The sequence below is a fragment of the Mesocricetus auratus genome, unplaced genomic scaffold (genome assembly GCF_017639785.1).
Source record: "Mesocricetus auratus isolate SY011 unplaced genomic scaffold, BCM_Maur_2.0 Super-Scaffold_100691, whole genome shotgun sequence".
Classification (NCBI taxonomy): domain Eukaryota; kingdom Metazoa; phylum Chordata; class Mammalia; order Rodentia; family Cricetidae; genus Mesocricetus; species Mesocricetus auratus.
The window spans coordinates 43,903,420-43,921,303 of record NW_024429267.1 but is presented as its reverse complement, the minus strand read 5'-3'; the positions used below and the strand labels follow the sequence as shown (position 1 = coordinate 43,921,303).

General features: G+C 42.7%; 1 protein-coding gene across 5 annotated transcripts in view; it reads left to right on the top strand.

The window, feature by feature from the left end:
• Positions 1 to 17,884, top strand: part of Col6a6 (collagen type VI alpha 6 chain) — a 114,940-nt gene that overhangs the window by 41,020 nt on the left and 56,036 nt on the right. For all 5 annotated transcript variants that reach the window (XR_002383816.2, XM_040739623.1, XM_040739622.1 and 2 more), the window contains exons 9-19: positions 677 to 1,020; positions 1,111 to 1,189; positions 5,673 to 5,827; positions 7,559 to 7,651; positions 8,907 to 8,960; positions 10,340 to 10,411; positions 10,497 to 10,523; positions 12,582 to 12,626; positions 12,722 to 12,775; positions 13,910 to 13,972; positions 17,199 to 17,264. Coding sequence is in view for 4 of the 5 variants with exons in the window: in XM_040739623.1 (XP_040595557.1) it covers positions 677 to 1,020; positions 1,111 to 1,189; positions 5,673 to 5,827; positions 7,559 to 7,651; positions 8,907 to 8,960; positions 10,340 to 10,411; positions 10,497 to 10,523; positions 12,582 to 12,626; positions 12,722 to 12,775; positions 13,910 to 13,972; positions 17,199 to 17,264 (1,052 nt within the window). In the remaining variant the exon portion in view is untranslated. The remainder of the gene's footprint in view (positions 1 to 676; positions 1,021 to 1,110; positions 1,190 to 5,672; positions 5,828 to 7,558; positions 7,652 to 8,906; positions 8,961 to 10,339; positions 10,412 to 10,496; positions 10,524 to 12,581; positions 12,627 to 12,721; positions 12,776 to 13,909; positions 13,973 to 17,198; positions 17,265 to 17,884) is intronic.

Genomic DNA, 17,884 nt, shown 5'->3' with positions numbered 1-17,884 from the left:
AAAAGACTGAGCATATTACAATGTGTTTTTAATGGCCAGAATAGACTCATTTAATACTTTAGTTGTCAGAGAATCATCCAGATTCAATTCCTACTGAAAAAAAAATAAATTTATACTTCTACATTTCATAGAAGAATGAGTCTGTGGTGTAGACTGAGGTTCTGTCCTGACTGGTCCTGCAGCTGTCTAGTCCCAAATAAACACACAGAGGCTTGTATTAATTATAAACTGTTTGGCCGATGACTTAGGCTCCTTACTGGCTAGCTCTCTCTTAATTGTTAACCCATAACTATTAATCTATGTATTTATACATGGCCTTATCATACTGGAAAACACCCCGTGTGCTATCTTCTCAGTAGCTACATTGTGTCTTCCCGTCAGTTCTCTCTCTGCCTTTCTCTTCCCAGCATTCTCCTTTTCTGGTATCCCCACCTATTCTTCCTACCTGGCTACTGGCCAATCAGTGTTTATTAAACCAATAAAAGAAACATATATTCACAGCATACAGACAGGGCATCCCAACCACTGCATCTCTTCCCTGATCCCTGTTTTTCCTTGTTTTCCCACTTTGTAGCTAGAATGGCAATAAGACTACGTGGCCTCTAGAATCATTTGTGCAGCAGAATCACATTAGTGTGGTATTAATCTAACAGGATACTCTCCTCTTGACTCCTAGATTGTTTTGTGGATGTAGTGGTTGGATTTGACATCTCAAGTCAGCAGAGGGGGCAGACTTTGCTCGAAGGTCAGCCCTGGATGGAGGCCTACCTCCAAGACATCTTCCGTGCCATCAGCTCCCTCAATGGGGTGAGCTGTGAAGTGGGCACAGAGACTCAGGTGAGCATAGCTTTTCAAGTGACAAACGCTATGGAAAGATACCCTTCCAAGTTCGAGATCTACAGTGAGAACATACTAAGCAGCTTGCAAGGTGTGACAGTCAATGGGCCATCTCGCCTCAACACAAACCTGCTGAATTCTCTGTGGGATACTTTTCAGAATAAGTCCGCTGCTCGAGGGAAGGTAACATGGCTTTAGTTTGTGTGTTGGTCTGCGGTTTTCAGTGGACTTTGTGCTAATTTTTTCCCTCGTTTTTTCTAAAACCTACCCTAGGTGGTCCTTCTATTTTCAGATGGATTGGATGATGACATTGAAAAACTTGAACAGAAATCGGATGAACTCAGAAAGGAAGGTACTGAATGGGGGTGGGGGGTAGGAATGTGTTAACTATTTTTGCTTTTTAAAGTAGGCTTTTATTTTGTAGCCCAGGCTAACCTGGGACATCTTATGTAACCCAAGTTGGTCTCAAAATCAGGGCAGTCCTCTTCTCGGCCTCTTGAGTGTTGGGATCACAGGCACGAAGCACTATGCCTGGCTGCCAAGTCATTTGCAGTCTGAGAATTTGACTCTTGCTCCTTTGTTCCCAGGTGCCCTACTGACCCTGGATTTGGCGATCTTGATCTTTCTCTTCCGTATGGGTGCAGTGGGGCAAGCATCCTCTCAGAACTTTTTGATCTCTCACTGCCTATCATGGTCCGTGTTTGTAAAGCAGCACACTGACCAGGGCCCCATGATTCCCTCCTCTTGATATGTTTGTTCTCCCAGGCCTTTCCTGGAAGTAGTTCCTTCCCATGTCACCACACATTGTTTAGTATTGTTACTTCTGTCACGTGGAAGTGAACGGGAACAAGTGACCAAGAACATGAGTGTTGGATGACTCCTCTCTCACACTAACCATTTCCAGACTTGCAAGCATTTGTTGGACAAGTTTCCTCATGTGCTGGGGCTTTGTAATTCCTTCCTCCAGGCTACAGAAGGACCAGCCATGATGCTTATGCAGCCTCAAAGCTCTTAAGCCAGGCATTTGGTTTTTAGAATCAATGGCAGCCTGACTTATTCTTGTTCCATTTAAAATATGGGTCAGCAGAGGCAAAAAGTAACCACATGCTCGGAAACAGGGCCAATCTCCTATAAGTGGGCACTGCTGCTCTTGCACCCACATCTCCTTTGCTGGCAGGATCACCCATTTGCCAGTCACCCAGAGCTGTGCATTCTCTGAAGAACCGCAATTGGCCTATAGGAGTCCCATCATCAGGAAAGTTACTTCCCACTTTGTCCCTGGGCAGTATAAAGAGTTGAACCTCGGCCTCAAGTGACACTGGGGCTGTGACTTACGTCCAGAACTCTCTGGGGTCAAGCCAAAGCTGGGGAATTGCTTGGGTCATGCCCTGTCCTTTTTCCTTCACCCCCTTTCTTCCGAGGACTTTTCAACATTCTGTTTCCAGGGAGCCTGGTCTAGTACAGGGCCTGCCTCCCAGGTTCATTAAGGTTGTCCAGGATCTGTTTTTTTTTTTTGTTTGTTTGTTTTGCTAAGTTCTCTCCTTAACCTTAAATTGCAGAGTTTTCCAGATTTACAGTCATATAGTAAAGGCTTTTATTTTACCCATTATCTATATGTACTTATTTCATGTATTTATTTATATATAAAGCTGCCTTCCTTTTATTTATCCAATCTTGGTCTTTGTTTCTGAGCTCTAAGTAGATTTTAATTAAGATTAAGGACAAGACTTCAGGGACCTAGTTTGAGAGGATAGTTTTGTTGTCATCCCTGTGATTTTAATTATTTCAGCCCTCTTATTGTGTGTGTATGAGCATGGGGAATATATCTCTTGCCTGTGGTGTTAAGGTATCGTCTAGGAAGCACTTAAGAACATCCAGAGCTCTAAGACCATTCTGTCTACATCTCCCAGAGAAACATAGGAAACTTGTATCTATTCTGGAATATTACCTTAATGATGTAAAGATGTATTATATTTGTTCATGCCACGTTTGTTTAATGATGTAAAGGTATATTGTATTTGTTTATCCTACATTTTTGTTTTGTTTTAGAGTTATAGCTCTTTTTTTTTCTTTACATAGCAGCCACAGTTCCCCCCCTCATCTCCTCCCACATGCTGCATTTGTTTAATTAAGTAAAGATGTGTTTCTGTCCTCCCTTGCCTGCCTAAGGCACCTGATTGGTCTAATAAAAAGCTGAATGGTCAATTGTTAGGCAATGGAGAGATAGACAGGACTAGCAGGCAGGGAGAATAAGTAGGAGGAGGAGGCTTGGGAAAATGAGGGGGAAAAAAGGGAGATGCCCAGGGTCAGCCAGACAGCCATCAGACAGACAGACACGCAGTAAGACATACAGAATAAAAGGAAAGGAAAAAAAACCAAGACAAAACATAGATGAAGAGAAACAGGTTAAACTAAGTTATAAGAGCTTGCTAGAAAGGAGCATAAGATAAGGCTGAGCATTCATAATTAATGATAAGTCTCTATGTCATGATTTGGAAGCTGCTTGATGGTACAAAAGAAAGCCTCTTATATGTATCAACTTCAGAAGGTACATATTCAGAAATTTAGACTCTCTGAGAAAAGAACAAGGGAATGGTGGTGGTAGTATACTCTGAAAAGCATCACATGGCTCTCAAAATGGACAAGGAATACCCCTGTCCTTGGGTTCCTATGTCTGTCTACCTATCTGTCTATCTGTCTTTCTGTCTGTCTGTCTATCTACCTACCTATCTATCTATCTATATGGCTTCCATTGATGATTTGTTGACCTAGGAGGAGAAAAGAATTAATGACCATGAGTGTGACTCTATAATTTATGCATGTAGATTGGGTTTGCATTGTTTCATTAAATCAAATGCCCTAGAATTTCCTCAGTGGTCCTTTATTCTCACAACTTTTGAGGCGTTTTCTTCCTTGATTCATGTCTAGCAACTGAAGACATTATTTTGAAGGTTGCATGACTCATTTATTGAACGAGTCTGAAGGGAGCAGGAATGGGTACTCCAATTCTGAGAATACTCATAAATAACAGTTCTGTGCATATTTCCTACATGTCAATATCCCATGGATCTCGCGACACTCATTTTTACACTTCTTAAACTTGTAAGGAAAACCAGATGTGGAAACACTTTTATAAATAGATCCATAGGCATGCCTCCCCCCATCACTAATGCCTGATTTAGATGTACAGCATTGCTATTCCAGTCTGCCCTACAGACTTTCTTCTTTCTCCTTGTTCTTAGTCTAGAAGGGTGACCTGTTACCCTAGTTTGTCCTAGGACAGGCCAGGAAATTACAGGACTAACACCAGAAAAGTTCCAGCAAACTGGAACAAGCTGGTCATCCAATTCTTTAGCCTTTCTTCCTTTTAAACCATTGTAGCAGTCTCCTCTCAAACCCCAGCCACTTCCCATGGTCCTGAGAGTACCCCCTTTATACTTTTCATTCAAATCACATAATATGGATGTCTCTAAGAAGGCACCATGACTCAGTGAAGCCTGTGATTATTTCTTTATCTACTCTGGTATTTTGGTCTCCAAATCCCATCCAGACAGTGCCTCCACATCCATCTGAGAATGAGAGATGCCTTCAGTACATGTTGGTTAAAATGCTTGAGTGTAAGGCTTTGGAGTTAGGCTTTGGATGAAAACCTAAGAGGTCTAGTAAGTTAAGGACTTAACTTCTCTAAGCCTCAGATTTTGTTTTGTCTGTAAAATATGGTTATAATCATATCTGAGTACCTATAGGGTATGACTAATATAATGCATGTAAATGATTTAACTGTCTTCCAGGCACACAGCGCAACTAAAGAACACTAAGGTAACTGTTAGCCAGGATGACTGCCAAGGTTACTTAATTCTTAGTTTTCAAAACCAGCCATTGGCAATCCTGTATTCATCCATCAAGTTTTATTTGAAATATTCTGATCTATAAAATTCTAAGGCTTATGAGACCCCGCTCCCAGTGATTGTCATTTGTTCCCTCTTAAAGTTACAGCTGGAGTGCCAGTTCCTTATGAGGTCATTAGAAGCATCCATTTTTGTGTGTGTGTATGTGGGGGTATGTGCCTGCTTTAGGTTATGTATACCACATGTGTGCAGGGGCCTTCAGAGACCAGAAGAGGAGCTGGAGTCACGGGTGGTTTCAGGGCACCACGTGGGTTCTAGGAACCCAACCCAGGTCCTCTGCAAGAGCAGTCAGTGCTCTTGACTGCTGAGTCATCTTTCCTGCCTCTATCACCCATTTCTGGCTTTTTGCTTGTTTAGTTTTGCTTTTTTTTTTAACAGACCTAAGGCTTAAACCTGGGGCATCACACATGTTAAGCAACTGTTCTACCTGGGAGTTTTGTTTAAATACAGACTTGAATTCAGTAGATATGGATTAAGGCCCAAGACCCTATATTTCTTTTTGGAATCAATCATTTTCCTGTGCAACTCTGTATTTTATTGAGATACTAGCCAGTGTGGGTATACATCTCAGGAAAGTCTGTATTTCTGAGGTGCTCCTAGGTGATTCTGATATTGTGGCTTTAAGTTTCTTCCACACAGGATAAAAAATGTAAAACATTGGCTTCTTTGATGCATGAATTCTTCTGCATTTTAGCAAGCTGTGTGGACCTTTACTTAACTCAATAAAGTTATGAAATTCTGTTACAGCCTGCCACTTCATTTCTGGTTTGATTCACTTAACTATTGTGCTATTGTTTGCTAGCATTATATTATGGGGTTGAAGAGCATAGACAATAGAAAGCAGCTGTTTGCTGAGACTAGTGATTTAAATATGCTGAATGATTTAAGTGACCTGAACCCACTTCACCTGGAGAATATGTTGAACAGGCCTGAATGCCCTCATAACCATTGCTGTGGATGGAGCTGCCAATACCGGCGACCTGGCTGACCTTCTCTACATTGAATTTGGGAAAGGATTTGAGTACCGAACACAGTTCACAATTGGTATGAGGAACCTTGGAAGCCAGCTGTCAAAGCAACTAGTAAGTTGACCCAGAAAAGGCTGGAGAGCTTAAGCAAATGTCCCACTATTGGGCTTTAATTGTTTAAGCCTTCGGTTATCTTGTATATGGGTCTAATATTGAGGAGTATGTGTGTGGACTAATACTTACATTTTAAGTGAAGACGGGTTTGGTGAACAGCCTAAGTAAGAACATGTGTGAAGTGTTATGTAGTAGAGTAGGTTGAAGCTTGTTCAGCAGATGCGCTTGGAACAAAAAGGGAGCGAGAGGAAGAATGAAGAGGAGAATAAGGAAGTGTTTAAGCAGCACTGATCATGCTGGCCAGATCACAAGCTGTGAGTGCTAGGGCACTAAGATGAGGCTGAGTTATGAACAGGCTGTTCCCTCCACCAGCAGCTTCTCAGGTTCCGTGCAGCTCTGAGCATCACAGTTTGGTGGCCCTATCGTTCAAGGTGTACTTTCCCTGCAGCACAGCTTGTAAGTGACAGACCGTTGCATGTGGAGTTCAAGCTGAGAAGCAGTAATCTGCTCTGAGGTGTGGGAAGAGCCAGAGGTCCTGGGCCTCACTGGTGGACTTTCTGAGCCAGGGATTTTCTCTGGTTGTCTCCACACTGCCAGACCCAGGTGCTCTGTTACGTTTTTTATGGTTCACACCTAGATTCGAGGCATCTTTACCACATTATTTCAGAAATATACAAAGAATCAAACTTGAGTGTGAGCATTACCAAGTCTGTAGCACATTGCTGATTTTACTTTAATGAGTGGTTAATGGCTCTGAACTAATTTGTTTACAATTTATAGAATCTTTGCTAAGTATATCAGAATACTTTCCCAATGAAGTGCTGTTTTTTTACCCATGAAAATCAATATAGCATTTACTGCAAACTGAATTTTCCTCAAAATTAATCTGCTAGGCCAATTGCAAACAAACAAACAAACACTCTGTCAGGTATCCAGGAGATGTCAAAGTAAGTCCAGGGTGAAATTCACTCACATTTTAAATATACATTAATTTTGTTTTGGCCATCACATAAAGAGAATATTCTCATACTTGCACCCTCTGTAGCAAATGCTTCTAAAATGTTGGCATGCAGCTGAGCATTTCTGGAGTCACATCAAACTCTTCCTAGATGTGTTTCCAGGGAACTCTGTTTCAAGCAGGGTTTCAGAATACACTGTCAACTCTGCCATCAAGCTGAGAAACAGAACCAGGAGAAAACAGCATGCCTTCATTTTATTGAACAAAGCATGCGGGGCAGGACGTGCAGAGAAGTCAACAATAGGCAAAACTAGGGTAAGGTAGCTAGAGAGATGTTTCAGTGCTTAAGAGCACTGGCTGTTCTTCCAGAGGACCCAGGTTCAATTCCCAACACCCACATGGCAGCTCATAACAGTTTGTAACTCAACTTCCAGGGAATCTGACTCACACCTCCACACTGATGGACTTAAAATAAAATTAAATAAATTATATTTTTTAAAAAGCTAGGGTAAGGTGTGTTGACAAGAGGCAACCCCACTGATCTTTCGTATGCAGTGAAGTAGCCATGGTCAAACTCATTGCAGAAGTCAAACACTTTTGATTTGGTCAGGAATTCCTCATAGGGTAAATATGTCAGGGCAAAGGAAAGGTTGGATGGACTGGCCATCTTAGCCATGACAAGGCTCCTGCCACCATGGAGTCTACAATGGAAAGCTTGTGTGGGATTTTGGAATCAATGCCACTAAATATAATTATCTTCATGTTCCCCCAAGATCAACGTTGCAGAAAGGACCTGTTGCTGTTTGCTCTGCAAGTGCACAGGAGGGGACGGCACCATGGGGAATCCAGGCTCAGCAGGGAAAAAGGTAAGTTTCCCTCAGACTTAATGATCCCATCATTTGAACTGTGGCATGTCTTTCAGTTCAGTTGGGGTAGAAATCGAGAGGCTTTACCTGCCAGACCCAGCCTCTGGAGGAGGTGGACAATTATGCTACTCTTTCTCCATGTCAGATTAGATAGATAGTTGCCATTTCCCTTGGTTTTCTAAGTTAGAATTGCTTGGAAGTTCTTTGGGTCCAGTGTTCAAGCAGTGATGGTAACAGAAGAATCGGGTGATCCTTGTGCCGAGTGATGAACACCTCCTCCACACCAGTAACTCATCTCACTTTCTCTTTCTAACCTTGGCAGTGACATCAAAATCAAGTCAATCATGTGTAGAATCTGCTGAAAATCAAACTTACTCAGCTCACTCCACCATAGCAAGGGATGTGGCAGCATTGACGTCTCCAGATGTATATACAGAAATGGCCTGATAGTTTCATTTTTTTCATAATCAACAACACTAATTCATGTGTTTCCTAAATAGAATACTTATGTATCCCTGCATAAAAATACTATTTCAGACTTTAGGACACATTCAAATATGTACAAACACACTATGGGACACATTTAATGATTTCAATACTGCTACTTTACATATGGTTTGAATGTTTGGTCATCATGCACAGTAGTATGGCTCCCCCATCATCAGAATCATGTCACTAGAGAAAGGTTTGGATTAATTAATTCTAGAATGCGTAGACTACATGGAAGGAGAATGTTAGAATTTAAAAATATACCAACACCAGAATAGAAGGAAATGTGTGTGGTCTGGCTTTCTACGTGTAGCAATAAGTCCTAAGAGGGAGGGGAAAGTTATTTTGATGAAAAGAATTATTTTGTCAAGGACAAATACATTTGTCTAGAGAGGAAAGGCAGTTCTGTTAGTATTCCTGGAGACAGTGTGCTGGCACGGATACACACTTGTATATGTGCTCACACTCACGCATACACATACACAGCTACCACTCCACATACATACATGCACGGATTCATATGCATGCATGTATCGGTGCACTCACATCTGCATCCACAGATTCCCCCCGCTATGTATATACACATGCCAAATATGTACACACACCCTTGAATATCTGGTACTTGCACAAAAATTCTTTTTATTTGTATAAACACAGTAACTTGAGGCAGAAAGTCAGGGGCATCTTCAAAGCAGTGGATCTGTGTTGATGTCTCTCACTGCCCAGTCTGTGGAGAGCTCATGTTTTCTCCTTTTTTTTTTCCCAGGGACCCCCAGGTTTTAAAGGCAGTGATGGCTACCTGGGAGAAGAGGGCATTGCTGTAAGTCAAGACCTTTTACAGCTTACTTATTCCTAAAAGCATAAGAAGAGAAACAGAGGTCAGAGTCTAGGGTTAAGATGCAGTATCAGGCTCTTTCCTGAGCCTCCTTGTGCCTGGGTAACACTTCTCCTCCTCAGTTATTGCCGTACCACCTTGCTTCGACTTACCCATCTACACTGCACAATGAACTAGGTGTGAAAGGTAACATTGTCCCCATAGGAGCCACATCCCGACCATGTGCCCAGGTCATTTGGTAAGAATTAAAGCACATCACCACATCAGGAAACCTTCCCTCCCTGTTTCTTCCTCCCTCCTCTCTCTCTCTCTCTCTCTCTCTCTCTCTCTCTCTCTCTCTCTCTCTCTCTCTCTCTCTCTCTGTCTCCCATATATCCAATGATGCATTCATTTGACAATACATATTGAAGTTTCTTATTATTAATTTCATTATTTACAAAAGATGTTGATACACATATCATACATATATATATATATGTACTCCATGTAAGCACCCTAGAAATGAGAAAAATACAAAACCATAACATATGGCTCCTGCCTTAGGGACCTTCTACACTAGTGAGAAGACAAACAAGGTAACTATGTCCAGCTGCTCTGCACTGGCTGTGTTGAGGCATGGGGAGATGATGGTATTGAGCAAGAACAGGCGCGTAATGACTTAAAGACCACCAAGGTGGGAGCTGGGCCTGGGAGGAAAAGGCTGCAAATAAGGGTAACACTTGGGCAGACACTTGAAGGATGGCAATGAGTTTCTCTGGATAAAGCATTTGGGAAATCACATTTTACTGCAAACAGGAACCATGAGTTCTAAGACAATAATAAAGTCAAAGGGCTGAGAGTTGGCAAAATGGCAAATGGCCAGCATGGGTGGAACCCAGGACACTGCAGAAGTCCCCTGGGAAGACTGACTGGTGTGTAGATGAAGGACAATGAGTGGTGGGTAAACCAAGAGTGGAATGATGGGGATGGTCTGCTCAGGCAGCATCAAGGGTGGTGGTCATGGATCAAAGTCTTAAAGTCACAGTGACCGGGAAAAGAGTCCTGAATCTTGCCTTAGGGCCAAATGAACACACTTGTTAAGGAGGTAAAAAGGGAACAATGTGGTGGCCACCTGGGGAAAGGGAAGCTCCACCCAGGCAATAGGCAGGCAGGTGGTGTCCAAAGCAAAGGGCTGTCATGACTGTAGCTCTGATTTACTTCTATTCTTTGTATTCGTAGGCTGGAGTCCTGGAATGTAAGTCATGAATAGCCAGATGTTTTCTTAAAAACAAAACAAAACAAAAATGCTTGTCAACTATCCCAGACAGATCCCAGATCATAATAGCACACACTCATCTGGATTTGTGCTTTTCCACTTTCCTCAGGGAGAAAGAGGAGCCTCCGGACCAATGGGAGAGCAAGGTACTAAGGGATGCGTTGGCACCAAAGGGCCTAAGGTGAGGGTTATATGAGACCTTGTGACGTCATCTTAGCAGTTCATTGCATCTCCCATACTCATGCTGCTGTCCTTTTTGTTATCAGGGAACCAGAGGACTCAGTGGAGAAGAGGTATGGCGTCAGACCCATATATTTTATTTGCGCTTTAGTTATCTATGAAACTGTTACTTTTGAAATTGTTAGTTATCAGTAGGTGCTACAAGTAAAGTCACTGTTGGCTTTCCTTTTTTTTTTTGTACCAGCCATTTCTTTTTAATTTTCGAGACTATAATTATAGCATTTCTATCTTCCCTCTCCTCCTTTCAACCCTGTCATATACCCCCCTTTTATCTTTCAAATTCATGGTTTCTTTTCTCTCTAACTGTTAATGCATGCATATATGTAGTAACTGTTAATACATGCATATATGTGCGTGTTTATAAATGCACCCTGCTTAGTCCATATAATGTTACTCGTATATATGTTTTCAGTGCTGACCATTTGGGGTTGGATAGCCGATTGCTGTGTTCTTCCCTGGGGAAGACTGTTCCTCCTGCTAACATCCCTTGGTTGGTTGTAGTTTTTTTTTTTCTAGGGCTGTGGGACTTTACCATTCACCTTGACATTTTTATTGTTGCTGTCCTTGTTCGGATCATGTTTAGGTGGTCATATTGGTGAGAGTTGATGAGTGTAGTTTCTGACACTACTAGGAGACACCGTCTCACAGCAAACTCCCTGATCCTCTGACTCTAACAATCTTTCTTCTCCCTCTTCCACAATGCTCCTGGGTCTTAAGTGCAGTAGTGTTTTGTAGATGTAGCCATTATCACTATGCTCAAAAGCTCAACCTTTTAATGAATTGGAGCCGCTTCTGTCTGCTCCAGAAGAAGTTTCTCCACTTACGGTATAAGGACAAATGTTTAGATTGTTGTTGGGGAGTATACTGGTTTAGTTAAATGGTCATAGGTTCTTTTTCATTAGCACTGAGTAGTTGGCTAGGTTTCGAGTATCATGTTTTTTCTCTTGTTGAGTGGGTCTTAAGTTCAATTAGAGAGTGGTTTGTATACATGTCACAGTTCACCCCTATGGTTATTATGCCGTGCTTATCCTTGGGGTTCATGGTCATTCATAGCTAGGAAGGACAGCTGGCTGCCTCCCTTCTTTGGAAGGTTACATGGTACCTTCTGGTACCATGAAAGTTGGTCCTCAGGAGGAGACATGCGGGTCAGTTCCCATTCCTGGTCTTTGGGGTCTGCATCTGAGGTGAATGGTGTCTTCAGCAATAGGGATTTGTCTTCCATCTCTGTGGGGCAGGTAAGTGATGAGCAGGGGCAATAACAATAGGCTGTATGTTTTGGGACTCTCTTACACAGCCTGGCCAACAATTTAAAGGAGGGCTTCTCATGTCTGGTATCGGGGTTATTTTTAGGCGGTCTTTACCCTTAAAGGAAGCATTGTCAGCCCAAGTGAGAAAAGTTCAATTAAACTATATATGTACATTTATATGCTGAATTTACATATAGGGTCTTTCAAAAGTAGTTAATAATGATTCATCACAGATTTATCAGATATCCTTATTGTCATTTTGCCCACTTCCCTCATTCTGTATTTACTTCCTTCCCCTTCCCTTAGGTGCACCTTTCCAATTTCCCTAATGGGATTGTACCCAGCTATTATCAGTTCATTGGCTGAAGGACATTTAGGTTGTTCCTGTTTCCTAGCTATTGTGAAAAGAGCAGTCACAAACATAGTGGAGCAAATGTCTGTGGAGTACAAAGTTGAGTCCTTTGGGAATGTACTAGGGAATGGTACATAAGCATAGCTGGTCAGATGGTAGATTTAGCTTTTTGATAATTCTCCATAGGGGTTTCCATAGTGACTGTACTAGTTTGCAATCCCGCCAACAGTGAATGAGGCTTCTAGTTTCCCTGCATCCCTTCGATATTTGTCGTTCATTGTTTTGTTGGTACTTGCCATTCTGACTGGGGTAAGATGAAACTCAAAGTTGTCTTGATTTGCATTTTTTTCTGCCTCTCATTGCAGACTCTGTTTATTATGACAGTTTCTATTACAGAAAGTAATCTTCGACATTACCTCTTGAAGCTGTTGTTCAACAGTGAACCTTTGAGACTGTTTTTGTTTGGTATCTGACAGATGTGCCCTATATGCTAATAAGATCTGTCTTTGCAGGGAGAAGTCGGGGAAGATGGGATTGATGGATTAAATGGAGAACAGGTACAATGTTGGCGTCTCCCCCACCCCAGATACCCTTCTCAGCTGGCTCTCATGAAGAAAATGAGAAATTGAACTTTCCCTTCTCCAATTTTTAGGGTGACAGTGGGATTCCTGGAAGAAGAGGAGAAAAGGGTGATGAGGGATCTCAGGTAGGGATTCAGGACTCAGAAACTATTAACCTTCACTTGAGGTAAAAGGAATGGCTTATAAAGTAAAACAACTACCCCAGACGTGTCTACCAGCTATGGCTACAGACTTGTTTAGAGACGAGTATTCATGAAACGTGACCACATATGACAGTAATCTTTAATTTCTTATGTGTCTTATGGGTTCTGCTGTTCAAGGCTGAGCATGGCTAACCTTGGCTCAGGTCTATATAATGTACATGCGTTTCTTAGCACATGGGCCATGACTTTTCTGTAGAGGGTGCCTGTCGGGAGGTCTTATGCCTCTTACCAACAACAGCCCTACTTTGTTCCCAACACTCCTCAGGGGGCAGAGGCAGGTAGCTCTCTGTTTGAGGCCAACTTGGAATGCATAGTGAGTTCCAAGCCAGTCAAGGATACATAGTAAGACCCTGTGTAAACAAAACAACACACACATGCATGCACGCACACATGCATACATACACACACACACACACACACACAGAGAGAGAGAGAGAGAGAGAGAGAGAGAGAGAGAGAGAGAGAATCTTGCCCACTATGATTGGATATCACTTCACAGTTATGTGAGAAAGGACCAGATACAAGGAGGGAAAGGTATTGGAGCCACAGAAGATGCACACTAAGAACATGGGGGGATGTTGACTGGGATCTGTGGCATGAGGCAGCTGGTGAGAGCACATGGCTCTCCTTTCCATCTGGGACACAGTGACAGTCACTCCTCAGGCTTCTGCTTGGTCTTCACAGTGTGAGCAGTTGATTTGAAACCCACATTTTAGTTGTTGTGAGATGTCCTTAGGCAAGTAACATGAATTTTGAGTCTCTGAGGCCTCATTAAAATGAAATATTTTTTAAAAATCCTTTGTAGAATAACAACAAGCAAGGTGACAAGTATATTTGGAACACAGAGTTCACGAGTGCAATAAATAACCGAGATCACCACTGAGTTACTTATTTGATGCCAAGAACTTTCTTTTGCAGTTCCTTTTTCCAGATTAAAAACAACCTCAGTGGAAAAATATTTAATTATTAAAACCAGAGAGAATCTAAGCTCTTTATGCTTATTAAGTTTATTAAAGCCTCCCATCTTGTTCTTGTTCTTATCTGTATTAATTCCAGGGAAGCCCAGGCAAGAGAGGGACTTCTGGTGACCGTGGAGCAAAGGGCCTGCGAGGAGATCCAGTAAGTGTGAGGGCTATGCGGGCTGCGTGGGCTGTATACCATAGTTAGGGTTCCCTTCCATAGAGGGCAGATGTTCCATTTCAAGGCACTGTGGGCATACTCCTGAGCTTACAACCTTGAAGTCCTAACTGGAGATGTTAAATGTAGATTCTTAGCCTATATCCTCTTCTTATTCATTCTTGTCCTTAAGAGTGAGGAAGGAATTCTAGTCCATTCAGTTAGTTTCCTAAGCACCTTAAAATACAGCGCATAGAAGAAACAAAGTTACCTCTTTTTGTTTATTCCCCCAAGATTCTGTCTTTTGAGAATAGCGGCCTTGCCTTCTCACTCCAAGGGTTTGGAGGGGGATTCTATCAGGCAATGCTCAGGACGTTAAGGTACCTGCTCTTGTGAGGTTACAACCGGGCAGAGCAGGCACAACCCACAGTCACGCATGAGCACACTACTTGTCAGCGGAAGTCAGTACCTCAGGCTTTCCCTCACCATGCCCACCGTTCAGTGACTCTCCAGTGAACAAGGACTTTGTCAAGAAGTGAAAATGTTTGTTGGGCTTTCTGATGGGCTGTAACACACACCCATACAATACCCAACTGTAAAATCACGGGCTTGATCGTTGGAAGATGCCAGTATGGTCATCACCCAGAAAAAGGAAGAAAACACACCCAAATCCTAGAGGCCCCCTTGGGCATGCTCCAGTCACTGCACATCCTGCCCGGGCCGCCACTCTACTGGCAAGGGGTATCAGTCTTAACTCCCGTGAGCTTGGCATGAATGGGATCATGGTGTTTGCGCTCTTCTGTTTCTGGCTGCTCTGTGCCACTTTATGGTGGTGAGGTGCGTTCACGTGGTCTGTAACGCACGCCGCTTGAGTTCACTGCTGTGTAGCACTGCCCTGAGTGTTCATCTTGCCAGATCCTCTGCAGCGTGCTGTCAGACCCACTGGCCTTAGACCTCAGTGTGTAATAGTCCTTTCTCACCCACTTGAAAACCTGCAGCCCAAATTTAAAGCAATTCTCTGTGCTTTTGTGTGTGTGGTTTTAGTGGAAGTCTATTTCAGGAAATTTTAGGAAATGGGATATTGACAGAATAAATAAAACACAGATGGGATCATTATATTTCTCAGGAATGCATGCGCAAATAATACAAATTCCTGGTGAGAAAACCTAAGCAAGATTTTGGAATTTCCCATTTTAACTACATAGCTTTTTTTGTTTGTTTAAGGCTGGACTTGAACTCTGAGTCCTCCTGTGTCTACCTCCCAAGTACTAGAATTACAGGCGTGCCATGCCTCTGCCATGCCCGCAGCCCAGCTTTGATGATGGCTTTTTAAAATTTCACATACCAGGAGAAATCTGAGCAAAATTGTCTCTCTGATCTACAGAGACTGATAAACTCATCACCTGACAATACGTCATTAGTAGAAGCCCGTGTTTGATCATAAATTTGTGTTAAACAGTGCTCTTTGTTCTCTCGGAATAGATTATAGAGAGATTAGCTTATGCTCACGTGACAGAGCGACTCACCTACACACATGGGTAGGAAGTTCTGTTCTGAACTGCTGGTGTGCGATTCTTTGTATGTTACCCCTCAGATTAAGGGCTTTATGTGTTCAGTGGAATAAAGTTCTAGACTTGAGAAGGACATGTTTCAACTCACATTTATTCCTAGTACTCAGGAGGCAGAGACAGGCAGACCTCAAGGCTATCCTGGTCTACATAGAGAGTTTCCAGACCAGCCTGTCTCAACATAAATAAGTGAATAAATAATTAATCCTGTGGCCATCTTCCTTCTCTGTATCTTCCTCACCGGAATACAGTTAGGTGTCTCCGTGTTTGGTAATTTAAGGGATGCATATTTAAGCTTGAGGAAGAAATGAAAATGTAGAAAATAAACCTGGTTTGATAGGAAGGGGAATGAAATAAAATTGTCCTGCGTGTTGTAGTAATAGCAATCTCTTCCTCCCTATTAGCTTATAAGCTACTTAAGTCCAAGTCCAAACACTACTTTTAAAAAAGTCTTACTAAGTGTCTGGAAGAGTGTCTCATCCCTGTTGGTGATTGCAAATTGCTTATTGATTGATTGGCGGTAATCTAGGGCACTGTCAGTAGGGCAGCCCGGCAGCTGGCACTCAGCAGGTCCGCATCATCGCTGTTCCTTCTCGGCTTATTGGAGCATTGATTAGCTTGCCTGGCTCGATGGATGGTCTCAGTACTGTGCAATAAAAGTTAGAAAGCTTTATGACTTTGCTTCTAAGGATGGTATCCCTCAATGATGCAATGCTAGCAACTTGCTGCTCAGATGTTTGAATGAATATTAAATATTAAAAAACATGTTTTAAGTTTTTTTTTTAAAACCAGGAATGAGCATATGAGAATAGGACATGGGGGCAACCAGGTTGCCAAGTATTCGGAGACCTTTCCTGGAATGACATAAACAAACATCTGACCACCCCCAGATGATAGACTAAGAAAACAATTGCATCCAAGTCTAGCTTAGTGAGCCACTGAGTTTATTCAAGTTTCTTATGGGAGCATAGTGAGGGGTTATTTACAGGAGTGTGGTTGACTCGGGGCAGCTGCATCACTGGAAGGCCACCCCAGCGAGAAAGGGAGACCCAACAAAATCCATACCCATAGAGCTCCTTGCCAGTTTGTAGGTAGTTTCCTCAGTGTCTCCCCTCCCTGGCAGCTTGTAGGCAGTTCTCTAATGCCCCCTCCCTGGCAACTGCTACTGCTTATTCAGCATGGCAGGCACATGGTCCTGCATCAGGGAGTGGTGTGTGTGTGTGTGTGTGTGTGTGTGTGTGTGTATGTGTGTGTGTGTATGTGTGTGTGTGTTTGTGCGTGGTGTATGTGCATGTGATAAACCCATCACAAGAGTTTAGCCTCCCACCAAGAGAGGGCAAGCCTACTAATTCTCATGTGTAGATTTGCCCCGGACTCGTGGAAAAGAGGAAAAGCTAAGAGGAGGGCTGGCTCTAGCTCCAGGGTGGGACATAGCCCTGTCCCCTTGCTTCCCTTGGACATGCCTCCTGTCGTGGTGAGGTTCTGCTTTTTCCCCATGTGTTCACCTTGGGTAGCCACTCTGAGTCTGCTAATAGCAAGTCAAGGAGGCAAATCAAATGCTTTTAAGTTTCCTGTCACTTCAACCCATTTCTTCTCTCTTTGATGAATTTGCAATCTTTAAAAAAAACTGTTCATTTTTTTCTTCATTTTCTCCTTTTTAGGGAATTCCTGGGATTGACAATAACATACAAGGACCCAAGGGCTTGAAAGGAGACCATGGAAGACAAGTAATTATGTGGACATTTGAAAGCAAACTTGCTGCATGAGGCTCTGTCATGGTTGAGAGGCTCTAGGCTGTAATAGTAGAATATAAAACACCTGGGGAGGAATTTGGACTAAGAGAATATATTTAGTACAGAAAAACCAAAAAAAAGTCCTTCCCTCCTGCATATTTCTTGTTCTGAGACATGAGAAACATTGTTTGTCAACTTCTAAATTGGGGGTGACTAGCTGCCCTAAGCCACACCTATATAAGCTCTGGCATAAAAGAAAGGACCAAAAGATTGTTTTTAAAGGCTAGCAAAGTGTTGACCTTCCCAGTATCCAGGGGACACACATGCTAGGAAGACACGCCCCTCTTAGCCTGCAGTGGAAAGTTGACATGGGTGGCTCCTCCCACATGGCAGATCTCTAGGGATCCACTGTTCGGCAATCTCACAGATCACTATTTAGACCCCTTATCCTATTACTTAGGATTTTAAAAATTATGTGGATAATGTGTGTCTCTGGTTCCTCTTAATGAGCAAGATCCCCTGAGAACTCCCCGTAGGGAAGAAGCCTGGTGTGGTAGGAAGGAGTCAATGGCACTCTCGTCTTCCTCAGGCTCTGTTCATGACCTGCTTTGTAC